At 44.6% G+C, this 27207-nt stretch overlaps 1 protein-coding gene across 1 annotated transcript; it reads left to right on the top strand.

Moving 5' to 3' along the window:
- Positions 1 to 1700: 1700 nt before the first annotated feature.
- LOC106573125 (nuclear pore complex protein Nup160) lies at positions 1701 to 26233 on the top strand. Its single transcript, XM_014147844.2, has 30 exons — positions 1701 to 1844; positions 2566 to 2674; positions 3436 to 3646; positions 7295 to 7593; positions 7732 to 7846; positions 8048 to 8284; positions 8448 to 8545; positions 9745 to 9829; positions 11188 to 11340; positions 11482 to 11652; positions 11871 to 11970; positions 14353 to 14518; positions 14753 to 14886; positions 15155 to 15312; positions 15478 to 15614; positions 15714 to 15784; positions 15915 to 16065; positions 16315 to 16384; positions 17699 to 17797; positions 18011 to 18130; positions 19789 to 20076; positions 20195 to 20300; positions 20431 to 20652; positions 20774 to 20884; positions 21089 to 21212; positions 24400 to 24501; positions 24673 to 24814; positions 24970 to 25095; positions 25500 to 25595; positions 25711 to 26233. Exons 1-30 carry the CDS (start codon positions 1754 to 1756, stop codon positions 25792 to 25794), a joined length of 4176 nt encoding a protein of 1391 aa, XP_014003319.1. The 5' UTR covers positions 1701 to 1753; the 3' UTR covers positions 25795 to 26233.
- The last annotated feature ends 974 nt before the right edge of the window (positions 26234 to 27207 follow it).

The raw sequence follows: 27207 nt of genomic DNA on the forward strand, positions 1-27207 counted from the left end.
ACTGAACAGAGGAAGATTGGAAAAACGTGTTATGGACAGACAAATCTAAGTCAGAAGTTTACATACACTTAGATTGTAGTCATTAAAACTAGTTTTTCAACCACTCCACAAATTTCTTTTGGCAAGTCGGTTAAGACATCTACTTTGTGCATGACACAAGCCATTTTTCCAACAATTGTTTACAGACAAATTATTTCACTTATAATTCACTGTATCACAATTCCAGTGGGTCAGAAGTTTACATACACTAAGTTGACTGTGCCTTTAAACAGCTTAGAAAATTCCAGAAAATGATGTGATGGCTTTAGAAGCTTTTGATAGGCAAATGGACATCATTTGAGTCAATTGGAGGTGTACCTGTGGATGTATTTCAAGGCCTACTTTCAAACTCAGTGCCTCTTTGCTTGACATCATGGGAAAATCAAAAGAAATCAGCCAAGACCTCAGAAAATAAATTGTAGACCTCCACAAGTCTGGTTCATCCTTGGGAGCAATTTCCAAATGTCTGAAGGTACCACGTTCATCTGTACAAACAATAGTACGCAAGTATAAATACCATGGGACCACGCAGCCATCATACCGCTCAGGAAGAAGACGCGTTCTGTCTCCTAGAGATGAACGCACTTTTGTGCAAAGGACCTTGTGAAAATGCTGGAGGAAACAGGTGCAAAAGTATCTATATCTATAGCCACTGCTCCAAAACCACCATAAAAAAAGCCAGACTACGGTTTGTAATAGCACATGGGGACAAAGATCATACTTTTTGGAGAAATGTCCTCTGGTCTGATGAAACAAAAATACAACTGTTTGGCCATTATGACCATCATTATGTTTGGAGGAAAAGGGGGAGGCTTGCAAGCCGAAGAACACCATCCCAACCGTGAAGCACGGGGGTGGCAGCATCATGTTGTGCGGGTGCTTTGCTGCAGGAGGGACTGGTGCACTTCACAAAATAGATGGCGTCATGAGGATGGAAAATTATGTGGATATATTGAAGCAATATCTCAAACATCAGTCAGGAAGTTAAAGCTTGGTCACAAATGGGTCTTCCAAATGGACAATGACCCCAAGCACACTTCCAAAACAACAAAGTCAAGGTATTGGAGTGGCCATCACAAAGCCCTGACCTCAATCCCATAGAAAATTTGTGGGCAGAACTGAAAAAGTGTGTGCGAGCAAGGAGGCCTACAAACCTGACTCAGTTACACCAGCTCTGTCAGGAGGAATGGGCCAAAATTCACCCAACTTATTGTAGGAAGCTTGTGGAAGGCTACCTGAAACATTTGACCCAAGTTAAACAATTTAAAGGCAATGCTACCAAATACTAATTGAGTGTATGTAAACTTCTGACCGACTGAGAATGTGATTAAATAAATAAAATAGATATCATTCTCTCTACTATTATTCTGACATTTCACATTCTTAAAATAAAGTGGTGATCCTAACTGACCTTAGACTGAATTTTTACTCGGATTAAATGTCAGATATTGTGAAAAACTGAGTTTAAATGTATTTGGCTAAGTTGTATGTAAACTTTCGACTTCAACGTGGCTATGATGTTTTATTATGACAGAGACAACATGAGAGCGATGTTTGATGATGAGAGAGAAGCAAGAGAGGTTCACTTGTCTTTCGAGAGCTACAGCAAAGATGTTTTTAACTAACCCACTCACTGTTCTATCTGTGGCTACAGCTTTAAATTTTTGAAAGGCCAGAAGGCGGTCATTCAATCCCACAAGTCAATGCGGTGAAGATGGCGGCGGTCTTGGAAAGGAGTTTTATAGAGATATGTGGATTTGAGAGGGAAACCCTACCAAGATTCCGGGAGATAACTGTAAACCCCGGTAAAACTTTGTGAATATTAAAATATTGTTCTGCTTTCTATTTACTGATATGAAAGGTTTTTGTGACTAACGCTGTAGTGAGGTCGTGAGTGACTCACCATTAGGGCCGCTTACGCGCTAACTCAATGTGTTGGTTAGTTAGCTAACGTTAGCTACTGACATCCATGGAGCGGGCGTGTGGTGTGCGCTAATAAGCTAGCAAGCAAGGTAACTGTGTCCTCTGCAGGTTTATTGTGTTGCTCCCGAGCACCACAACCCCAATTTATAGCTAGATACCTCGCTTATCTACACTGTACGCCGAAATTATTTTCAATGATCAGTATCCTCGCGCATAACATAAGCAGGTTGTTAGCTACCGTTAGTTAGCTAACCGCTTTTGACCACGGTCTGCTCGTTTTATAGCATACTGTAGCGATGGCTTCCAGATTCTGAAAGGCAATGTTAAACTATTGGTTTTATATTGACATGTATTCGTATAGGATATGTAATGATTTCTGCTTTTTTGATATATCATTCATTGATCGCTAACGTTAGCAACCGTAGGTATTGGACACAGAAAGTTGTTGGTCAGTCTGGACTCCGGCACAGTCCCAACAAACCTAGCAAGTTGTTTAACCACCTGTCCGTGTCAGACCAACACAGTTTGAGAGTGTCAACAAGCAAAGCCACTATGCAACACTCTATTGGAACTGACCAGATGACATGTATGGTTTCTCAACAGGTCTGAATGCTCTTCCTGGCGGTGTAAAATACCCAGACAGCGCAGGAGGCTTTCATTATGAGGAGAGTGGAAAACTCCTGTCCATCACTAGCAACAGATGCATACACTGGTGAGTTGTGGTATGTAGGTAACTGCCAAAATTAAAGTTAACACTTGAGTAAATTAGGGATCCAAAGTATATTGAAAGTTTCCACACAGGTGTGGTTCCTGGGTTAATTAAGCAGTTAACATCCCGTCATGTATAAAAATAGCTTTTTTTTTGGCTGCCATGGCTAGAAGAAGAGATCTCTGACTTTGAAAGAGGGGTCTCAAAGCAGTAAAGTGTGCTTAAAGGATGCATGTGTCTCCAGATCTCAACCCAATTGAACACTTATTGGAGATTCTGGAGCGGTGCCTGAGCCATCGTTTTCCACCACCAATAACAAAACGGCAAAATTATGGAATAATGGTGTCGAATTCCAGACATTTGTAAAATCTTTGCCAGGGCGCATTGAAGCTGTTCTTGCGGCTCACGGTAGCCCAACTCCTTAAGGCACTTTGTGTTGGTGTTTTTTTTTTTGTCTGTCTGAATGTTCTTATCATATACTTGTTCTGTTTTTTGATCTTTGACAACATACCAGCGTTGATTTAAATCTATAGCCAGACTGTGTTCTCTTGCCAGACTCTGTCCTAGACTAGTCTTGGAGGACCACTGTACGTGACATGGGTTCTATCACACAGTTTCCAGACTGAGAAGCCACACGATGCAGATGGCACTGACCCAGGCTAGCCATGTGTCAATGTCGATTTAATTTGACGTGTAAAACACACACAGCTTCCAGAGGCCTTCATTGGAATTGGCATGCTGTCTCATCTATGTCCTCTCTCCAGGTCCACCTCTGGGGACACAGTTCAGCTGGTGGAGCAGTCTCTGGACACCAACCTACTGAACAATGCTGTTAAACTCAAGATCACACACTGCCCCCTGCTGCCTGGAGGTGTACACATCCAGGAGACTCTCAACAATGTCATCATCCTCATTGTCACCAATCAGACCGTGCACCGGCTGGTGCTGCCACACCCCACACGCATGTACCGCAGCGTAAGTCCCTCTTTTTTTTATTTAGAACGTTTCTAAACCAAAATGCATGAAAAGTATGTCCGAAGCAGGGGTGGAGTTGGGAAAATAATTTGAGAAACATTTTGGTTGACAGCGCAGCACAATCTTAGGCACTCCCTCAAACCACTACATTGTAAGCAAACAAGAAAATGCACATCCAGAGGCGCCGCTTCTCGTGGCCTGTGATTTTAATGTGGGGAAACTGAAATCCGTTTGACCAAATCTTTACCAGCATGTCACCTGTGCAACTAGAGGTGACAACTCTTGATCACCTTTACTCCACACACAGAAATGCATATAAGGGTCTCCCTCGCCTTATGGAAAATCTGATCATAACTCTATCCTCCTGCTTACAAGCAAAAACTAATAAGTCAAGTACCGGTGATGTGCTCAATACAGAAGTTGTCCGATGAAGCGGATGCTAAGCTACAGGACTGTTTCGTTAGCACAGAATGGAATATGTTCAGGGACTCATATAATAACATTGAGGAGTTTACCACATCGGTCACCGGCTTCATTAATAAGTTCATTGACGACGTCGTTCCCACAATGACAGTACGTACATATCCCAACCAGAAGCCATGGATTACAGGCAACATCCGCACTGAGCTAATGGCTAGAGCTGCCTCTATCAAGGATAGGGGCATTAATCCAGATGCTTCGAAAAAATCCCGCTACGACCTCCGGCGAGCCATTAAACAGGAAAGCGTTAATACAAGACTAAGATCAAATCCTACTATGCTGGCTCTGACGCTCATTGGCTGTGGCAGGGCAATCAATCTCTCATAGATTACAAAGGAAAACCCAGCCATGTGCTGCCCAGTGACGCCAGCCTACCAGACATGCTAAATGCCTTCTATGATTGCTTTGAGGCAAGCAACACTGAACCATGCATGAGAGCACCAACTGTTCCAGACAACTGTGATCGCGCTCTCCGTAACTGATGTGAGTAAGACCTTAAAACATATTAACATTCACAAGGCTTCGGGGCCAGACTGAGTACCCTGACATGAACTCAGATCGCGCGCTGATCATCTGCCAAGTGTCGTCCCTGACATTTTCAACTTGACCCTGTCTGTAATTCCTAAAATAAAATGTGTAGGGTTGTCACAATACCAGCATTTTTACTTCAATACCAGGTTTAGTGTCACAATACTTAGTACAATCACTTTACTCAATACCAAAACGATACCATGGGAACAAAAAAAGGCATATTAGCCAAAGTCACAGAATTGCACTTGGTCCAGACGGATAAACTCGGCTACTGCGCTGTTCAATCATTTGGGAATCTTTTGAGTTCAATATCATTACATTATAATTTTATGTAAAACATTTTCAGACAGCCATGTATGCATTCATTGTACAATCATACAATACATTTGACTTAGTTTTACCAAACTACATAACATAATGGTAATTTGAGTGGTAAATCTCTTGATAAAACGGCTAAATCAAGATGTAGCCTTGGCCTATTCACAATACAGGTGAGTGCATGTGCGTGTGCATGCATTGAGTTACTGAGCTTGTTTTGCCTGACATCTGTAGCCCCATGAAAATCTGTAACCCTTCCATTTGGGATTTATTTCATTGTACTGAGCAACAACATTTGCATAGAAGTAGCTTTATTTTATAAAAGTGCACGCTGTTTCTTTAACCAGTAATAACGTCAATCACGAGGCAAGACGGGGGCAGCCCGTCAGAGCCCTATTCAGTCAGTTCGCTGAGGCAATAGATCATCTTTGGGAGAGGTGAGAGAGAGAGACTGATATTTAAGTGAATGAATAAAGTTTTGGTGGCAATCAGCATGTTTTGTGTTATGGTTGGCATATTATCCCAAACAAGGTACTAGGGGTAGGGAATTGATGTTGGCTTCAGCTGTAAGCTAGCAAGCAAAGTTCGACTGCAAAGCTGGAAGCTACCGGTATCTTGTTGTATTGTAAAGTGTTTTAGCCTGTATGGACATTGTTTTGAGAACAGTTTCAAAATGTCTACGTGCTGTGTCCCATTATTCAAGTGTGTTAACTTCTGTGCAGCATGAAGGGAGGTAACATGATGCAGCCCAGACTCCGAGTGCAGGCTAAGTGGAGCAGGCACGGTGTGCTATAAGTGGGGCATTGGCTGCGCTGATAGACTTGATCCGTGAGACACATTTGACAGAAGTACCGAAACTAACAAATTTGACTACCAAACTGTTTTTCATGTTCTAGTATCAAAGTACAGAAGTTTCGGTATCCTGTGTAACTGGTTTCAAGCAGACCTCGGTAGTCCCTGTACGCAAGAACGACAAGGTAACCTGTAAATGACTACCGCCCCATTGCACCCACATCTGTAGCCATAAAATGGTTTGGAAGGCTGGTCATGGCTCACATCAACACATCATCCCAGACGCCCTGTACCCACTCCAATTCACATACCGCCCCAACAGGTCCACAGATGATGCAATCTCTCTTGCACTCCACACTGCCCTCTCCCACCTGGATAAGAGGAACACCTATGTGAGAATGTTGTTCATTGACTACAGCTCAGCGTTCAACACCATAGTGCTCTCTAAGCTCAGGACCCTGGGACAGAGAACCTCCCTCTGCAACTGGATCTTGGACTTCCTGACAGACCGCCCCCAGGTGGTGAGTGTAGGCAACAACAACACATCCGCCACGCTGTGCCTCTACACGGGGGCCCCTCAGGGACATTGAGACGGCTTATAGGGAGGAGGTTAGTGACCTGGTAGCGTGGTGCCAGTCCAGGACAACAACCTTTCCCTCAACATCAGCAAGACAAAGGAGCTGATCGTGGACTACAGGAAATGGAGGGCCAAGCACGCCCCCCATCCACATCGACTGGGCTGGGGTGGAGTGGGTCAAGAGCTTCAAGTTCCTCTGTGTCCACATCACTAAGGAATTTACATGGTCCACACACAACAACACAGTCGTAAAGAAGGCACGACAACGCCTCTTCACCCTCAGGAGGCTGAAAAGGTTTGACATGGGCCCTTGGATACTCTAAGTTCTACAGCTATCCTGACAGGTTGCGTCACCGCCTGGTATGGCAACTGCTTGGCATCAGACCGCAAGGCGCTACAGAGTACATCACTGGGGCTGAGCTCTCTGCCATCCTGGACCTCTATACCAGGCGGTCTCAGAGGAAGGCCCTAAAAATAGACTCCAGCAACCCAAGTTGCCAAGCACGGCAAGCGGTACCAATGCACCAAGTCTGGAACCAACAGGACACTGAACAGCTAAATAGTTAACCAAATAGCTACCCATATCTGCATTGATCCCCTTTGCACTAATTCTTGACTCATCACATACACTGTTGCTACTGCTTATTATATCTATCCTGTTGCCTAGTCACTTTACCCCTACCTATATGTATGTACATATCTATCTCAATGATCTCGTACCCCTGCACATTGATTCGGTACTGGTGCTCCGTGTATATAGCTAAGTTGTCATTACTCATTGTGTATTTATTCCTCGTGTTATGCTCTTTCTATTTTTCTCTCTGCATTGGTGGAAAGGGCCTGTCAGTAAGCATTTCCCAGTGAGTCGACACCTGTTCACGAAGCATGTGACAAATAAAATGAGATTTGTATACAAATATGCTTTCTCCTTCCTCACCTCTCTTCTACAGGAACTGGTGACAGAGCTCCAGATGCAGTCTATCTTCACAGACGTGGGGAAGCTGAGTCTTCAAGACCCAGCCCACAGCGCGGTGATCCCCAGCCCCGTAGGCCAGACAGCAGGCCCCACCGCCTCAGCAGCCTGGCTCAGCCACCAGGGAGAGGCCCACTATGCCCTGGCTTCACCTGCTGGGGGCATCCTGGTCATCACACTGCCCCCACATGACACACAGGGTAGCATGACCGTTCTGGAGCTGAAGAGGAGCTCTGTAATGCAGAGACTCGCTGGCTGGATGCCAACTGCAATCAGGTTAGAAATCATGTTGTTGTCCTTGAATAGGTTGAGTCTGAGTCTGTGCCATAGCCCCATTGTGTAAAGCAACACTGGTTCTATTGTTTGTGTGTGTGTGTTTGTGTGACCCTCCCTGTGCTCCTGTGTCCCATCCAGAGGTGAGCAGAGTCCTGGGGACTTGGCCCTGAGTCTGGCAGTAAGGGAACTGGAGGACGACACCTTCATCTTCGCTCTGTGTCAGGACCATAAACTACGCATGTGGTCCTTTAGGGTCAGTCCCGTAGAAATACTGTGGTCAGTCTGCATTAGCAGCAGTTCAGAAGCATACCTGTGTGTTTTGCCAAAAAATGTCCTTTAGAGGAAGGATGTTAAGCTTAATTTTTCATTTGAATGTAAAAGTAGGCCTCATTGATACCTAAAAAAAAAAGTTTTTGCTAACATGATGTCCCTCCTCCCTCCCTCCCTCCTACAGGACCAGGTGTGTCTGATGGAGACTGACATGTTGGAGTACATGCCAGCGTGCCGCGGTGTGAAGGGTTCCCCAGGGCAGGGCCATCGGCTGCGGCTAGCCTTCTCCCCCTCTACGGGGCTGTGTCTGGCCGTATACCTGGCCGTACCTTCCAGGGGACAGTTCACTGTTCTGCAGCTAGTGGCAACGGACAACAACCGCTACAGCCTGGACCACATCTCCTCGCTTTTCGCCACACAGGTACGTGGAGAGAGGCGGGTTGACTCTGTTAGTGTGACAGAGATTTTTGTTAGCTGATGCGGCTGTAATGTGTGTGTGTAGGTAGGATAATATTTTAAAGGAAAATCTCATCAGTAATGGACTGTTTTGACTGCTGACTGATCTCCTGTATTAATTTGTTCAGGAGACACTGGTGGACTTTGCTCTGACCTCCACGGACATCTGGGGACTGTGGCTGGACGATACCAACCAGACCGTGGTGAAATACATCAACTTTGAACAGTGAGTATTACACTTAGATTATCCTTTGGATAGTGTAATGGACTCTTATGCTTATACACTCAATGGCCAGTTTTCTAGCTACACCACCCCGTTCACGAAAATATATTTTTATTTTACCTTTATTTAACTAGGCAAGTCAGTTAAGAACAAATTATTTACAATGACAACCCACTGTTCCTAGGCCAACTGCCTTGTTCAGGGGCAGAACGACAGGTTTTTACCTTGTTAGCTCGGGGATTCGATCTAGCAACCTTTTGGCTACTAGCCCAATGCTCTTACCACTAGGCTACCTGCCATCCCGGGTCGCACCTACAGACAGGGAGTTACGTGGCTTGTTTATATAATGCAGGCAGGCTGGCATCGCAGCATTCGCCGAGCGAAGCGAGTGACCTAAGAGACTTTGGGTGCGGTATGATCGTCTGTGCCTGGCGCGCCAGATCCAGCATCTCAGAAACGTCCGCCCACTCATGGGCTTTTCACGCACAACCGTGTTTAGGGTTGACTGAGAATGGTGTGACAAACAAAAAAAACGTCCAGTCAGCGGCAGTCCTGTGGGCAAAAACAGCTCGTTGATGAGAGGTCGAAGGAGAATGGCAAGAATCATGCAAGCTAACAGGCGGGTCACAAACAGACAAATGACGGAGCAGTACAACAGTGTGTAGAAGGGCATCTCGGAACACACAACTCGTCGATCCTTGCCACAGATGGGTTATTGCAGCAGACGACCACGGCGGATTTACACTCCTATCAGCTAAAAACAAGAAGCAGCAGCAGCTGCAATGGGCACGCGATCACCAACGCTGGACAACAGAGGAGTGGAAAAACATTGCCTGGAACATGACAGTGAGTTCAGTTTACTTGAGTGGCCTGGTCAGTCCCCAGACCTCAACCCAATAGAGCATCTTCAGGATGAGATGGAACGGACTGTTCGCAGCATGAATGTACTGCCGTCCTATCTGCAGCAACTGCGTGATGCCATTGCGTCAGCATGGACCAACATCCCTGTGGAACGCTTCTGACAACTTGTAATATGCCCCAAAGATTTCAGGTAGTTCTGGAGGCAAAGGGGGGGTCTGACTGGGTACTAGATGGGTGTACCTAATAAAGTGTATATCAATATATCCAAAATAATATTATTTGGAGTGTGGTCATTTAATTTAGATTTTTTTCTATCTAACCTCCTTTATGATATGTCTTAGTTCCACGGCAGGTCAGTGGAACCAGGTTTTTGTGCAGCCTGCCCCTGAGGAGGAGGTCCACATCGGAGCAGACCAGGACCCCAGGGTAAGACAACACCACATCATTCACCGCTGATTTCAATTGTGATTTGAACTGATTAATCAGAATTTTCTATAATTTTTTTTTTTTAAGTATGACTTTGCCCTCTATCCATACATCATTGCAATTGATATGGGGTGTAACGATTCACCAATACGCATCGGTCCCTGGTTCAAATGTTTAAGATGAGATCATCTATCTGCGGGACCCCAAACGGATTCAAATGTAGCATGCATTGGTCAGAAAATCCATTTTAAGACGTTACCAATTGCCGGTTGAATAAAAAAAAAAAATCTCATATTACTTTCTTTCTACCTTCCGAAGATTCCTTTCACAACTGGGGCGCCCTGTCCTTCAGTGTGGATCTAAGCATGTAACTGCGTTGACGGTCATTGATCTTGTTTTACCGGAATAAAAGTAAGCTACTGGAGACAACTCTCGTGAAGTTATAACTGCTGATCTGTGCTTACTTAGGATTTTATTTTTGATTGTTCGGGTTCACCGTCAGTAGTAGTTTTGGTGGTTTTGCTTTAGGAGAAAACGGCGGCACTGGCCGCCACACCACCGTTATTGTTTTTGTTGCAGAGTTGAGGAGCGTTGCTCAACATGGTAAAAAAGAAATCATTACAGTATCTATCGCGCTCTTCTATCGCGTGTGCAATGATGCCCAATAACTCCTTTGTTGTAATATCGCAAACGGACGTGGAGTCCATGTTTAAACAGTCGATATGTCCATTTTTAGATGTACAGGGGAAAGTTGATGATGTCGTAACGGCTCTAATCACTTTCGTGAGCCGCACTGCATGGCCGACGCGGTAGCCCCCTGAGCAAGGCAGTTAACCCACTGTTCCCCGGGCGCCGAAGACGTGGATGTCGACTATAGCAGCCCACCCCCCGCACCTTTCTGATTCCTAGGGTTAAATGCAGAAGACACATTTCAGTTGAATGCATTGTTGTACATCTGACTAGGTTATCCCCTTTTCCCTTTACGTACACCATGGACATAATTTACACAAACACACAAGGAGAGAAGTTAGTTCAGAGAGGCCCAGCTCAGGAGCTCCATCAGCAACAGATTTTAATTCAGAAGGGAAAATGAATGTGTTTATGCATCGTTTCGCAGCGAACTGAATTGCATTGATTCGATCCTCTAAACAAACCGAATCGTTTCAAACTAAAGCGTATCTCATCGGAGCCCATGCTACTAGATTTGAATCATCTTGAAGGGGGAGATCCACGTCCCTACAATTGATCAACTCTCCCAAAACAAGTATCCTCTTTTTCCATATTGTCACTATTGGGCCTCCCCACAAGAATAACGCTACACTTTATAATCAAGCTAATTTGTCTTTGTGTTATGACAGGAGACCTACCTGGACATGCTATTCTCCCCCCTGAGATTCACTGCCTCTGCTATAGTCAAAGCCTTACAGATTTACAGGAGAGGCACAGAGCGAATCGCTGACCTCCCCTGGGAGACCCTCAAGAAAGAAGTGACGGTGGCTGTGGAGAACGAGGTAAGCTAGACCAGCTCTTTGCTTATTCGCTCTCGCTCTCCCCTTTTCCTCCCTTCAACAGACTTAAACATTTTTTTTTTTTAATATCGCCTGGTTTCTGCTGGTTTTTCAATATGTATTCCCCTCTCTCCCCTGATGTAGCTGCAGAGCAGTGTGACAGAGTTTGAGTTTAGCCAGGAGGAGTACAGGCAGCTGCAAGTGGAGTTCTGGTCTAAATTCTATGCCTGCTGTCTGCAGTACCAGGAGGCTCTGGCCACTCCGCTCGGCCTACTGCTCAACCCACACACACACATGGTCTGTTTGCTCAAGAAGGTACGGAAGGAGAGGCACGCACACGTACAGCTCCATGTCTTAAACGCACACATACACACAACTCTCTTATACGTGTCTGTTTGTTTTATGTTTTCTGCGTAGTTTCTTCAGGACCATCTATCCCAAAAGGGACTAAGGGGACCCAGTTTCTATTAAAAATATTTCTGGATTTCTTTCCCGGATTTTTGTCAATCAGTGAATGACTGTGTTTATTCAAGGGCTTTGTGTCGTTCCTGCTGCCCTGCTTTGCTGTGGACCACCTGTACCTGTCCTTTGATGAGTACCTGTTCTCAGAGGAGGAGACGCCTGTCACTGAAGGTAAAGACCCTTCTCCAAACCCTTTTGCTGTCCGCTACTGGTCAGTCCCTCCAGAATTTCACGGGATTTGTTTGTGATATTTGCGGGCGAAATGCTTGATTTGGCTGCGGCAATTCTGACATTTCGCATGGCGATATGCATTGGTTTTGTCCAATTTGTCGCAAAAATTGTGCTGACCGAGGGGGAAAAGTTTGACACGGGGCTTGATTGAACAATATTATGCGGAAAATGTGCGGCGATTGGTTGAAATTGCGAGCTCTCTTTTTGTACTGTGGTGATGGGTCAGTTTTCTGTGATATTATTGTGATTAGAATGTTATGTGCAGTAGAGTGCGACCGATTTAATCGGCATGGCCGATTTAATTAGGGCCAATTTCAAGTTTTCCAAACAATCGGTAATCTGCATTTTTGGATGCCTATATATGGCCGATTACATTGCACTCCACGAGGAGACTGCATGGCAGGCTGACCACCTGTTACGTGAGTGCAGCAAGGAGCCAGGGTACGTTGCTAGCTAGTATTAAACTTATAAAAATAAATGAATCTTAACATAATCACTAGTTAACTACACATGGTTGATATTACTAGTTTAAATAGCTTGTCCTGCGTTGCATATAATCAATGCGGTGCCTGTTAATTTATCATCGACTCACAGCCTACTTTGCCAAACGAGTGATGATTTAACAAGCGCATTTGCGAAAAAAGCACTGTCGTTGCACCAATGTACCTATTTATTTATCTGTTATTTTACCAGGTAAGTTGACTGAGAACACGTTCTCATTTGCAGCAACAACCTGGGGGAATAGTTACAGGGGAGAGGAGGGGGATGAATGAGCCAATTGTAAGCTGGCGATTATTAGGTGACCATGATGGTTTGAAGGCCAGATTGGGAATTTAACCAGGACACCGGGGTTAACACCCCTACTCTTACAATAAGTGACATGGGATCTTTAATGACCTCAGAGAGTCATTAATATCAATGCCTTTCTGAAAATCAATACACAAGTATATATTTTCTAAACCTGCATATTTAGTTAAAAGAAATTCATGTTAGCAGGCAATAATAATTAGGGAAATTGTGTCACTCCTCTTGCGTTCAGTGCAAGCAGAGTCAGGGTATATGCAGCAGTTTGGGCCGCCTGGCTCGTTGCGAACTGTGTGAAGACCATTTCTTCCTAACAAAGACTGTAATTAATTTGACGGAATTGTACATAATTATGACATAACATTGAAGGTTGTGCAATGTAACAGCAATATTTAGACTTAGGGATGCCACCCGTTAGATAAAATACGGAACGGTTCTGTATTTCACTGAAAGAATAGTTTCCGGATTTGACCATATTAATGACCTAAGGCTCATATTTATGTGTTTATTATATTACAATTAAGTCTATGATTTGATAGAGCAGTCTGACTGAGCGATGGTAGGCAGCAGCAGGCTCGTAAGCATTCATTCAAACAGCCCTTTCCTGCGTTTGCCAGCAGCTGTTTATGCACTGTTTATGACTTCAAGCCTATCAACTCCCGAGATTAGGGTGACAATACTATAGTGCCTATAAGAACATCCAAAAGTCAAAGGTAAAGGAAATACAAATGGTATAGAGAGAAATAGTCCTAAAACTTCTTAACTGGGAATATTGAAGACTCATGTTAAAAGGAACCACCAGTTTTCATATGTTCTCATGTTCTGAGCAAGGAACTTAGAAGTTAGCTTTTTTACATGGCACATATTGCACTTTTACTTTCTTCTCCAAAACTGTTTTTGCATTATTTTAACCAAATTGAACATGTTTCATTATTTATTTGACGCTAAATTGATTTTATTGATGTATTATATTAAGTTAAAATAAGTGTTCATTCAGTATTGTTGTAATTGTCATTATTATATTTATTATATATATTGTTTTATTTTGTTATTATAAATATTTATTATTTTATATCGGCCGATTTGAATCGTTATCTGCTTTTTTTTTTGTCCTCCAATAATCGGCATCGGCGTTGAAAAATCATAATCGGTCGACCTCTAGTGTGCAGTGATTGGTCAAATTTGCAAGCCCTTGCATATTATGCAGTATCGCGTTGGGACTGACTGGTTCTCTCATGCCTCTGTATACTGGTTATTTTATGTATAGACCTAGTAGCCATTTTAGATCCAGAGGGCTCTTTACCCACTTTATTCACTGGGTTTATTTTTGTCAACTGTATTTAAAGTAGCCATTTTGGCTCAAAGTACCAAGTTGGTTTTGTTGTTGTAAGGTAGACATTTTTGTTCCGTAACACCTCCCTATACTCATCCTTTCCCTTTCTGTTTAGTTATGTCTTGGCTCTTCTGTGCTCCCCACTGACCTCGGTTTCCCCCTTTACCACGTTTCCCTATGGCCAGACCCAGAAGTTAGTCGTGACGTGCTGCAGCTGGTGCAGTGTCTGAGGCTGGTGAGTGACGCGGTGCCGGGGGACATGGCCTATGAGATGGAGAAGGCCCTGGAACATTTACAGTCACCTGAGAGGGCTGCAGAGATGGTGCTGGAGAACCTACTGGCCAATGACAAGTCAGTACAAAACACACGTCAACAGTTTACCTTTTTTCGAAATGCCTATGTACTGTCTATGGAGGTAAATCTGAAAGTCAATGAATTGACAAATTCTCATTGGCCATTTTTTCGATCTTCATTTCTCATGAATTGAATTTCAACCAACAAACCGTGACCTCCTATGGGTCCTACACATTTAGGCATTGCTGTGTTGTGTGACTGACCGTTACGCATCTTTCATTCCCATCGTAGTGAGAACGTGATCGAGGACATTCAGAACAAGCTGCAGGACATCCGTAACCCGGTGTCGGCCATGGCTGCGCTGATCAGAGAGATGGACCTGGAGACGGACTCCGAGCCAGGAGGAGAGGGACCTCTCACCACAGGTAAACTCCTAGATAATATTAGACCTACCAACGCTAATATCTCAACACAGATTAGCCCTAGATAATGCTATGCGATGTCTGTTTTATCGACCCTTAAGTTTTGATTCTATTGTTATTTGAGTCAACCTAAGCTGAATCCTGTTTGAGCTTAGTCTGTGTTCAAACTGCGGTTAGACTTCTAAATGAAAATAATCGGACTGGTTCAAGGGTAAACTGGTGTGTGCACGTTTTGTTTTTTACGTGCGTGTCTCACTTGTGTGTGTCACAGCAGGCCTGTCGGTGCGTATCAGTCTGTCCCAACTGTATGGCAGCAGTGTGGCGGTGGCTGTTATCTGTCAGGCTGTCTGCCAGATGGCCATGACCAGAGTCCTGTTCTGTAGGGACCTACTCATACTGCAGCAGCTCTACCTACGCCTCGGAGACAATGTACGTACACACACACACACACACACACACTGTGCCCAATCGTACATACTCCAGCATGTAAACACGTGTTACAGTATTTCTTGACGTTTGGACTCATACCATACCCACTTTCAGCCATTCACATCTCAAGCTTCTCCTTTGACTTAAAACGTGTGTGTTTTCCAGGTGTTCCTGGCTGGAGGGGATCAGCTGCTCCAGCTACAACAGGACCTGATCCCCCGCTCCTCTCACCTGCTCTCCTCCTACTATCTCCTCAAACAAATCAGCCAGAGCCTGGCCACTGCCGTGCCCCTCGACATCATGTACGTACACACACACCCACCCATGCTATACAGATACTACCGGCAGCGTATGAGGGTTCCTCAGAGAAAATAAAATGTTACTTGATTTTTCTTCTCCAGAGATGCCAACCTGCAGCACCTGTCAGTCTTAGAGCTGTCTGATTCTCCAGCCCTGGCCAGCAACAGATCAGGTGTGTTTGAGGGGATCACAGCGAGGCACAAAATCACTCATCTTGATCACATAATGAGTAGTTATTAAAAGTCTGACTGCAACGTAGTCGATCTCAAACACGCACTAAATCCTTTCCACCCCCCCTTTAGTGTTGAGCCCTCAGACAGTTGTGGAGCTGTTCTACCAGAGCGTAGCGCGGAAGGCCATCATCACCCAGATCTACTCCCAGCAGCAGAGCACGGCCCTACTCCACTGGCCCCAAATGGTCTCCAGCGTGGTCACCCTGCTGGCTCAGCAACTGTATCCTCGCACCGCTAGGCTAGCTCTAGCGTCGATATATGCTTCAGGCAAAGCTATTCTAATCCTCAAACGCAGCTAGACTGGAGTTGGACTGCTTTATGCTAGGTGTTTCTTCTATTTCACAGGCATTAGCGTACGCTAGGCTAAGATTGATATGCTTTAGGCAAGTTTTGATTATTAACCTCTGAGAGTTGCGATGAGGTGTACTGTATATTATGAAGAAGTTGTCCCTTAACACACTCTCTCTAGTTGGCCTAACAATCCAGGCTTCCAGTTCCCTGAATGTCTGATGGGCAACTGCCAGTACACACAACTGCAGGTGAAAAACTTCCCACAGACTCAACGACCCTCTCACATAATATACTGAACAAAAATATAAACGCTACAACAATTTCAAAGATTTTACAGTTCATCTAAAGACATTAGTCAATTAAATGAACTAGGCCCTAATCTATGGATTTCACTGGGGATAAAGATGAGCGGCTGTTGTGACCATGCAGTACGACACGTCTCTTCGCGTAGTTGATCAGGCTGTTAATTGTGGCCTGTTTAATGTTGTCCCAATCCACTTCAATGGCTGTGCGAAGTTTCTGGATATTGGCAGGTACTGGAACACGCTCTTGTACACGTTGATCCACCATCCCAAACAAGTGAGTATACAGACCATGGAAGAAGAGTGACATTTTCAATTTCCCCACACAACGCCATGCACGCTGTCTGCCCGGTACATTTGAAACTGGGATTCATCCGGGAAGAGCACACTTCTTCGATGGCCACTGTCACGCTGGTGAGCATTTGCCCACTGAAGTCATTTACGACGCCGAACTGCAATCCGGTCGTGACCCTGTTGAGGACGACAAGCACGCAGATGAACTTCCTTTAGACGCTTTCTGAAAGTTTGTGCAGAAATTCTTCGGTTGTGCAAACCCACCTTTTCATCAGCTGTCCGGGTGACTGATCTCCGACGATCCCACAGATGAAGAAGCCGGATGTGGAGGTCCTGGGCTGGCGTGGTTACACGTGGTTGTGAGGCCGGTTGGACGTACTGCCAAATTCTCTAAACGATGTTGGAGGCAGCTTGTGGTAGAGAAATGACCATTAAATTATCTGGCAACAGCTCTGGTGCACATTCCTGCAATCAGAATGCCAACTGCACTCTCCCTCAACTTGAGACATCTGTGGCATTGTTGTGACAAAACTGCACATTTTAGTTGGCCTTTTATTGTCCCCAACAGAAGGTGTAATGACCATGCTGTTTAATCAGCTTCTTGATATGCCACACCTGTTAGGCTGATGGATTATCTTGGCAAAGGAGAAATGCTCACTAACAGGGATATAAACTTTTTTGCACAAAATTTGAGAGAAATAAGCTTGTGCGTATGAAAAATGTCTGGGATTTTTTATTTCAGCTCATGAAACATGGGACCAACAGTTTACATGTTGCGGTTATATTTTTGTTCAGTGTAGTTATGTTAGGTTGTCGTTTTTTTTCTCCCCACTGCATAACCAATTTCCCAATTGGAACAATAAAGATGTATGTATTGATTGAATCTCAAAGCAGATTTGAATGAAAATCATACAAATGCATTTGAAATAGAATCCATTCTCACGCTCTCTCTCTCTCTCTCTCCAGGAGTATGTGCGTCTCATTGGGCCCTGGTGTCAGGTGAACGTGGGCTCCTGCCGCTTCATGCTGGGCCAGTGTTACCTGGCCAACGGAGAGGGACAGAAGGTGTGTATTTCTGTGTTTTTTCCTTTCAGTGCATTTGCGCATACCATTCTGAAATAACTTTGTTTCTGTAGTTCCACGGGCAGTGGCTGTAACTGCATCCTCTGCTTTTCGACCTGTAGCATCAGTGCCTGTTGTGTTCTAATCGCAATCATGTTTGTAGCCGTGTTTAAAACATTTTTTTTTACCCCCTGTCCTGTCATCTTGTTTCACCAGGCACTGCAGTGTTTTCAGGAGGCAGCGACAGAGGTGGAGAAGGAGGAGTTTCTGCTGAGATTGACAGGAGCTGAGGAGGAGGAGGTCACAGCCGCCTCAAGACTACAGTACTACAACAAGGTTACTATGGATTAGTGTTGCACGGTATACTGAGACTTTGGTACTTTTTCGATACTGGAACATAAAAACAAAACGTTTGGTACTAGTACTTTTGGTACTTCTGTTAAATGTGTCATGGATCAAGTCTGTATCAGTGATTTTCCCCCTTATAGCGCGAGCGCATTGTGCCTGCCCCACTTAGCCTGCACTGGGAGTCTGGGCTGCATCATGTTAGATCTCCACTTAGCCTGCACTGGGAGTCTGGGCTGCATCATGTTAGATCTCCACTTAGCCTGCACTGGGAGTCAGGGCTGCATCATGTTAGATCTCCACTTAGCCTGCACTGGGAGTCTGGGCTGCATCATGTTAGATCTCCACTTAGCCTGCACTGGGAGTCTGGGCTGCATCATGTTAGATCTCCACTTAGCCTGCACTGGGAGTCAGGGCTGCATCATGTTAGATCTCGACTTAGCCTGCACTGGGAGTCAGGGCTGCATCATGTTAGATCTCCACTTAGCCTGTACTGGGAGTCTGGGCTGCATCATGTTAGATCTCCACTTAGCCTGCACTGGGAGTCTGGGCTGCATCATGTTAGATCTCCACTTAGCCTGCACTGGGAGTCTGGGCTGCATCATGTTAGATCTCCACTTAGCCTGCACTGGGAGTCTGGGCTGCATCATGTTAGATCTCCACTTAGCCTGCACTGGGAGTCTGGGCTGCATCATGTTAGATCTCCACTTAGCCTGCACTGGGAGTCTGGGCTGCATCATGTTAGATCTCCACTTAGCCTGCACTGGGAGTCTGGGCTGCATCATGTTAGATCTCCACTTAGCCTGCACTGGGAGTCTGGGCTGCATCATGTTAGATCTCCACTTAGCCTGCACTGGGAGTCTGGGCTGCATCATGTTAGATCTCCACTTATCCTGCACTGGGAGTCTGGGCTGCATCATGTTAGATCTCCACTTAGCCTGCTCTGGGAGTCTGGGCTGCATCATGTTAGATCTCCACTTAGCCTGCACTGGGAGTCTGGGCTGCATCATGTTAGATCTCCACTTAGCCTGCACTGGGAGTCTGGGCTGCATCATGTTAGATCTCCACTTAGCCTGCACTGGGAGTCTGGGCTGCATCATGTTAGATCTCCACTTAGCCTGCACTGGGAGTCAGGGCTGCATCATGTTAGATCTCCACTTAGCCTGCACTGGGAGTCTGGGCTGCATCATGTTAGATCTCCACTTAGCCTGCACTGGGAGTCTGGGCTGCATCATGTGAGCTCTCTGCTCATGCTGCACAGAACTTAACACACTACTAATAATAATACAAAACGGCATGTAGAAATTTAGAAATTGTTTTGTGAACAGTAATTAACAATGTCCATACAAGCTAGAACACTTTACAATTCAAGAAGATACCGGAAGCTTCCAGCTTTTGTAGGCCTAACTTTCCTTGCTAGTTTGCAGCTAAAGTGAAAATCTATTCACTACCCATAGTACTTTGTTTGTGGTAATATGCAAACCATAATGCATAATATGCTGATTTCAAAGCTGATATGGCTTATTTCTTTTGCCTCGGTATCGAAGTCAAAATTCTGGTATCGTGACAACAATACTATGGATTGGAAAGCCTTCTTTGAAACACAATGTGGATATGTGTGCAGGTTTAATTGTGTGTGTGTGTGTTAGGTGTTGCGGTTACTGGAGGATGTTGGTCTACCAGAGCTGGTCATCCATCTAGCCACTCTGGCCATAACGGAGGCTGTCAACGACCCCAGGAGTCAGGCTGCCCTGTGGACCCGCATCTTCAAGCACCACCTGGACCTGGGACACAACAGCCAAGCCTACGAAGCCCTCACACAGAACCCTGACTCCAGCAGGCAGTTGGACTGTCTGCGTCAGCTGGTAGTGGTTCTTTGTGAACGCTCTCAACTTCAGGACCTGGTCCAGTTCTCCTACGTCAACCTGCACGACGAGGTACACACACACACACACACACTTTCTCTTTACATTTGGTTAGAGCCCATTATGGACACACTAGATAATTGTATTAGATCAGTATTTGACCCTCCCCTGTGTCCTCCTCTGGCTGCAGGTGGTCAGCATCATTGAGTCCAGAGCCAGAGCAGTGGACCTGATGTCTCACAACTACTACGAGCTGCTCTACGCCTTCCACATCAACAGACACAACTACAGGAAAGGTAAGAGGAGCCTGGGACTTAATGCTTGTAGCTGTTTGAAAAGGGTGATGGTATTTTTAATCGCCGTCCAGTTTGTGTTTGTCCCTCTCTCTGTATGGTGCGTTTTATATAACCGTGTTCTCTCTTCTAGCGGGTACAGTGATGTTTGAGTACGGCATGCGTCTGGGCAGGGAGGTGAGGACCCAGCTAGGTCTCCAGAAACAGGTTAACTGTTACCTGGCCTCCCTCAACTGTCTACGACTCATCAGACCTGATTACGCATGGATCGTACAGCCGTCCTCTGGAGCGGTGTATGAGAGGCCTGGCGCGTCACCGAAGAGGAACTACGATGGAGAGTTTGCTACTGGTCCAGGTGGGACGAGATACGACAGCCGTAGCTGTTTTGCGTCTGTGCTACTATTTGTTGGGTTGTGAAATGTGTATGACAGTGAAGTGATGACGGTTCTGAAGTAGATTGATCCGTGTGTCTGCAGTGAGTGGTCAGATAGACATCCTGGAGCTGAAGGACCTTCAGAAGGAGTACGCCCTGGCTCGTAGCCGCCTCAACTTGGCTCAGCACCACCCGCCGTCCGCTGCCATCGCAGGTACAACACTAACACAAAATTCCTTCAAATGTATGAAGGGAACCATGTCAAGGTGAAATGTCAGTCAGTAAGCTATAGTCAATTAACTGTAGCCTTTGGCTCTTCTTTTAAGTGATCATTTATTCCTGTAGGGCAACTCATCTCTTCACAACTCCCCCGATCTATTTCCAGAAATCTAATAGAGTACTGTGTGTGGTGTTGCAGGCAGTGCCTCTGCAGTAGAGATGGTGTCCCTGCTGGTTCAAACAGGACTGTTTGACTGTGCCCTCTCACTATGCCAGACCTTCAAACTGTCCCTCACGCCCATCTTCGAGGGGCTCGCCTTCAAGTAAGTTGCTAGCTTCGTTAGGGCAGTCTGAACTCTACGGAGTGACTTGAATTTATATGCATATCTCTCGTTGACATTGCATGATTTACGTAAATGCCATAGTTATGCATGTACAGAGCATTCTGAAAGTATTCAGACCCCTTGACTTTTTCCACATTTTGTTACGTCACAGCCTTTGATTACATTGATGAGGGGAAATAAAACAATTTACACACAATATCCTATTATGCCAAAGCAAAAACGGGTTTCTAGAAAGTTTTGTAAATTGATTAAAAATACATTCCATTCACGTAAGTATTCATACCGTTTACTCAGTACTTTGTTGAAGCACATTTGGCAGCAATTACGGCCTCGAGTCTTCTTGGGTATGACGCTACAAGCTTGGCACACCTGTATTTGGGGAGTTTCTCCTATTCTTCTCTACAGATCCTCTCAAGTTCTGTCAGGTTGGATGGGGAACGTCGCTGCACAGCTATTTTCAGGCCTCTCCAGAGATGTTCGATCGGGTTTAAGTTAAGGCTCTCAAGGACATTCAGAGAATTGTCCTGAAACCACTTCTGTGTTGTCTTGCCTGTGTGCTTAGGGTCGTTGTCCTGTTGGAAGGTGAACCTTCGGCCCAGTCTGAGGTTCTGAGCGCTCTGGAGCAGGTTTTCATCAAGGATCTCTCTGTACTTTGCTCCATTCATCTTTCCCTCGATCCTGACTAGTCTCCCAGTCCCTGCCGCTGAAAATCATCCCCATAGCATGATGCTGCCACCACCATGCTTCACCGTAGGGATGGTGCCAGTTTTCCTCCAGACGTGACGCTTTGCTTTCAGTCCAAAGAGTTCAATTGTGGTTTCATCAGACCAGAGAATCTTGTTTCTGAGAGTCATTTGGTGCCTTTTGGCAAACTCCAAGCGGGCTGTCATGTGCCTTTTACTGAGGAGTGGCTTCCACCTGGCCACTCTACCATAAAAGTCTGATTGGTGGAGTGCTGCAGAGATGGTTGTCCTTCTGGAAGGTTCTCCCATCTCCACTCTGGAGCTCTTTCAGTGAACACCAGGTTATTGGTCACCTTCCTGACCAAGGCCCTTCTCCCCCAATTGCTCAGTTTGGCTGGGCGGCCAGCTCTAGGTAGATTCTTGGTGGTTCCAAACTTATTCAATTTAAGAATGATGGAGGCCACTGTGTTCATGGGGACCTTCAAAGCTGCAGACATTTTTTGGTACCCTTCCCCAGGTATGTGCCTCAACACAATCCTGTCTCGGAACTCTATGGATAATTCCTTCAACCTTATGGCTTGGTTTTTGCTCTGACATGCACTGTCAACTGTGGGAACTTTATTTAGACAGGTGTGTGCCTTTTCAAATCATGTCCAATCAATTGAATTTACCACAGGTGAACTCCAAGTTGTAGAAACAGCTCAAGGAGGATCAATGGAAACAGGATGCACCTGAGCTCAATTTCGAGCCTCATAGCAAAGGGTCTGAATACTTACAGTACCAGTCAAAAGTTTGGACACCTACTCATTCAATGGTTTTTCTTTTATTTTTACTGTTTTCTACATTTAAGAATAATAGTGAAGACATCACAACTATGAAAATAACACCTATGTAGTCATGTAGTAACCAAAAATGTTAAACAAATCTAAATATATTTTATTTGAAATTCTTCAAAGGAGCCACCCTTTGCCTTGATGACAGCTTTGCACACTCTTGGCATTCCCACATATGCTGAGCACTTGCCGGCTGCTTTTCCTTCACTCTGCGATTAAACTTATCCCAAACCATCTTAATTACCCTACCTCAACCCAATTGTGGAGGCTAGGTCATCTAATGTAGCACTTCATCACTCTCCTTCTTGGTCAAATAGCCCTTACACAGCCTGGAGGTCTGTTGGGTCATTGTCCTGTTGAAAAACAAATGATAGTCCCACTAAGCGCAAACCAGATGGGATGGCGTGTCGCTGCAGAATGCTGTGGTAGCCATGCTGGTTAAGTGTGTCTTGAATTCTAAATAAATCAGTGTCACCAGCAAAGCACCATCACACTTCCTCCTCCATGCTTCACGGTGGGAACCTCATGTGGAGATCATCCGTTCACCTACTCTGCATCTCAAAGACATGGTGGTTAGAACCAAAAATCTAATTTGGGCTCATCAGACCAATGGACAGATTTCCCAGAGTCTAATGTCCTCTCGTTTCTTGGCCCAAGCAAGTCTCTTCTTATTGGTGTCCTTTAGTAGTGGTTTCTTTGTAGCAACACAGTCTCCTCTGAACAGTTGATGTTGGATGTGTCTTTTACTTGAATTCTGAAATATTTATTTGGGCTACAATCGGAGGTGCAGTAAACTCTAATGAACTTATCCTCTGCAGCGGCGGTAACTCTGGGTCTTCCTTTCCTGTGGCGGTCCTCAAGTGCGCCAGTCATGGTGGTGGATGGTTTTTGCAATTGCAGCAATTGCAATTAAACTTTCAAAGTTCTTGAAATTTCCCTGATTGACTGACCTTCATCTCTTTAAAGTAATGATGGACTCTTTCTTTCTCTTTGCTTATTTGAGCTGTTCTTGTCATACTATGGACTTGGTCTTTTACCAAATAGGGCTATCTTATGTATACCACCCCTACCTTGTCACAACACAACTGAACCCATTAACAAGGCACACCTAATTAATTAAATGCATTCCAGGTGACTACCTCATGAAGCTGGTTGAGAGAATGCCAAGAGTGTGCAAAGCTTTCATCAAATAAAATATATGAATACTTTGGTTACTACATGATTCTGTTATTTCATAGTTTTGTCTACACTATTTTTCTGCAATGTAGTATAAATAAAAACCCTGGAATGACAAGGTGTCAACTTTTGACTTGTATTGTATGTAAATAAGCTATTTTTTAATTAATACATTTGCAAAAATGCAACAGTTTTTGCTTTGTCATTATAGGGTATTGGGTGGAAATTGATGGGGGAAACATATAATTTAATCAATTTTAGAATAAGGCTGTAACGTAAGAAAATGTGGAGAAAGTCAAGGGGTCTGAATGCTATCCCAATGCACTGTATTTAGTCTGTAGTGATCACGACAAAGTAAGCAGTTGTGCCTTGTCTGAACTCTCATGCACATACAGGGGTTTTATTCCTGTTGGTTCATAGTGGTGTGATGCTAGCTTTTTCATTTATACAAAAACACTTTTTAATTTTTTTTAGGTGTATAAAGTTACAGTATGGTGGAGAGGAGAGTCAGAATGAAGCCTGGAACTGGCTGGCTGCCAATCAGCTGTCTACCATCGTCACAACTAAAGAGTCAAGGTTGGTTGTTTTAAATTTGACCACTTCATAGTACAAGTTGGTTGGTAATTCCACTGTGGTGCTGTTGAGAATATTAAACAGTTCATCATAAAAAATATCAAATTGACCAATTAAGCTGAAGTGAAGTCGTGCGAGTGAAAAAATGCTAATAGTTGTACTTTCCCTCCCCAGTGCCACAGATGAGGCATGGCGCCTGCTGGCCTCCTACCTGGAGAAGCACCCTACACAGAATGCTCAGCACCATCGCTGTGTCATCAACAAGCTGCTGTCACACGGTGTACCGCTGCCCGACTGGATGGTCAACACCTACAAGGTGAGAGAGCGCAGTATTTGTGCTAATATTGCACTAAATGCGACGCTGTGCCGTTTGAGATGCAAGACACATTTTCCGAAAAGAATTAGAGCCCGTAAATATATTTTCTATTTGCATTTGCTCCCCTGTATTGTAACATAAGCCTGTTTGCTCAGGGCGTGGACGCTGCAGCGTTGTTACGGCTCTACCTGAACTATGACCTGCTGGAGGCAGCAGCTGAGCTGGTGTTGGAGTACGTAGACGCTCTCCTGGGGAAGGGACACCAGTACTTCGGCATTGAGGTACATTACAGCGGGGGTTCCCATACTTTTTCACTCTGGCCCCCTTCCAGCATTGGGGAACATCCCGCAACCCCCTGGACATTTCAGACAAGTTATAAATAGCTCTCTTAGGTATGCAATGACTGACATGAGGAAAACTGATGCACTACCCAATTTTGCAATTGCACCTTGTGCATTCTACTAATACAACTTTCAAGGGCAAATTGAAAGCTGGACTGAGTTCCTTAATTCACTTCTTTGGGGGGACCCCTCATTACAGCATAAATCACTTGCAATGACTGGTTGTTTTACCCATTTGAGAACTTGAGTTTCATCTCTAAAATGTAATGGGGATTGATAAGATTTAAAGCCAAATGTTTGTCCTAGATGTTAATGGTGTGTGTGTGTGTGTGTGTGTGTTACAGAGGCCCCTCTCTGCTACAGCATCATTGGTGTGGCTCCCATACACTTCCATCGACCAGCTCCTTCAGGCGCTCAACGAGACCCAGACTAACGCAAGTGTAGGTCCATTTAAAATGCTGTTTTTAAAGCGGTTTGACAACCAATGCCCTGACTTTGTCATCAGTTTAAATGTTAACACGCGTCACCATGCTTCTTATGACTGTGTCCTCTCAGATATACAACAAACTGCAGGACAAGCTGAATGACTACCACAAACTGGTGGACCAGACGACAAGGCGAAGGCTCCAGGCCCAGTAGCACCTGTCAGAACACAGGCTCAATCTCAACTAATCTTTCCTCCTCACCTTCTTAACTGTATTGGAAAGAATGTGATGAATCAAGGGAAGACTAATGAAAGAGCCATAGCACTGCCCCTCCATATGGTGCGCTTACTGTCACGACTCTCTGGAAGAAGATAAATACACCTATTTTTGTATTAAGGTTAAATTAAACACTTTGTATGAACTTCACCAGATTGAGTTCAGGAAAAGAGTGCATCTTACCTGCTTGTTCCTCAAATGTACTGTATATATTGTTGAGTTCCAACTAACAATTCAAGGTGTTTTCACCTCTGGAGACAATGTATTTTTTACATTGTAATCATATTGAAACATGTCCTTTTGTACTTTGCTGCCTGAACTTTTACAATCATGTTTGTTGTAAATTGTAATTCAATTAAAGTTTTCCTTGGTATTGAGAAGTTGTCCTAAATGCCATTTTATTAGTATTTGAACACACTGAAAAGGTAGACTCAGCAACATGAAACACAGCAGGGCAACTTCCTTCATAAATCAACAAGCACTCTGCGTCTCAACTTCTCTGAATGTATGCAGGGAAGTATTCAAACCTTACAAGAGCACCATTGGCTCTTACCTAATGTAAGCATGCATTGAAGGTTAAATTGTCATATTGCAGAGTCTAGCTTAAAGGCATTCCAATGTTCCTAACAAGTAGAACATAATTTAGGGCTGAGAGACCAATTAGAACCACACGTACACTACTGTTCCAAAGTTTTATAACACCTCAAAGGTTTTTATTTTCTACATTGTAGAAAACTATGAAATAACGTAACCAAGAGATTCTTCAAATAGCCACCCTTTGCCTTGACAGCTTTGCATACTCAACCAGCTTCATGAGGTAGTCACCTGGAATGCATTTCAATTAACAGGTGTGCCTTAAGTTGTGGGATTTCTTTTAATGTGTTTGTGACAGAAGATAGCCCTCTTTGGTAAAAGACCAAGTCCATATTATGGCAAGAACAGTTCAAATAAGCAAAGAGCAATACAGGAAAAAGTCAAGAACTCTGAACATTTCTTCAAGTGCAGTCGCAAAAACCAAGCGTTATGATGACTGCCACAGAAAAGACCCAGAGTTACCTCTGCTGCAGAGGATGAGTTCAAGTAACTCAACATCAACTGTTCAGAGACTGAATCAGACCTTCATGGTCAAATTGCTGCAAAGAAACCACTAAAGGACACCAATAAGAAGAGACTTGCTTGGGCCAAGAAACACAAGCAATGGACATTAGCCTGGTGGAAATTTGTCCAAATTGGAGAGTTTTGATTCCATCCGCCGTGTCTTTGAACAGATCTCCACGTGTATTTCCCACCATAAAGCATGGAGGTGGTGGTGTGATGGTGCTTTTTAGGTGACACGGTCTGTGATTTATTT

Source organism: Salmo salar, chromosome ssa16, assembly GCF_905237065.1.
Source record: "Salmo salar chromosome ssa16, Ssal_v3.1, whole genome shotgun sequence".
Taxonomy (NCBI): domain Eukaryota; kingdom Metazoa; phylum Chordata; class Actinopteri; order Salmoniformes; family Salmonidae; genus Salmo; species Salmo salar.

What these genes read in the sequence shown, in the direction of transcription:
- LOC106573125 (XM_014147844.2), top strand. Translation starts at nt 1,754, where the DNA reads ATGGCGGCGGTCTTGGAAAGGAGTTTTATAGAGATATGTGGATTTGAG. An exon ending in CCTCGCTTTTCGCCACACAG is followed by an intron (nt 8,285 to 8,447) that starts GTACGTGGAGAG and finishes TAATTTGTTCAG; the next exon opens with GAGACACTGGTGGACTTTGC. An exon ending in GGAGACGCCTGTCACTGAAG is followed by an intron (nt 11,971 to 14,352) that starts GTAAAGACCCTT and finishes CCCTATGGCCAG; the next exon opens with ACCCAGAAGTTAGTCGTGAC.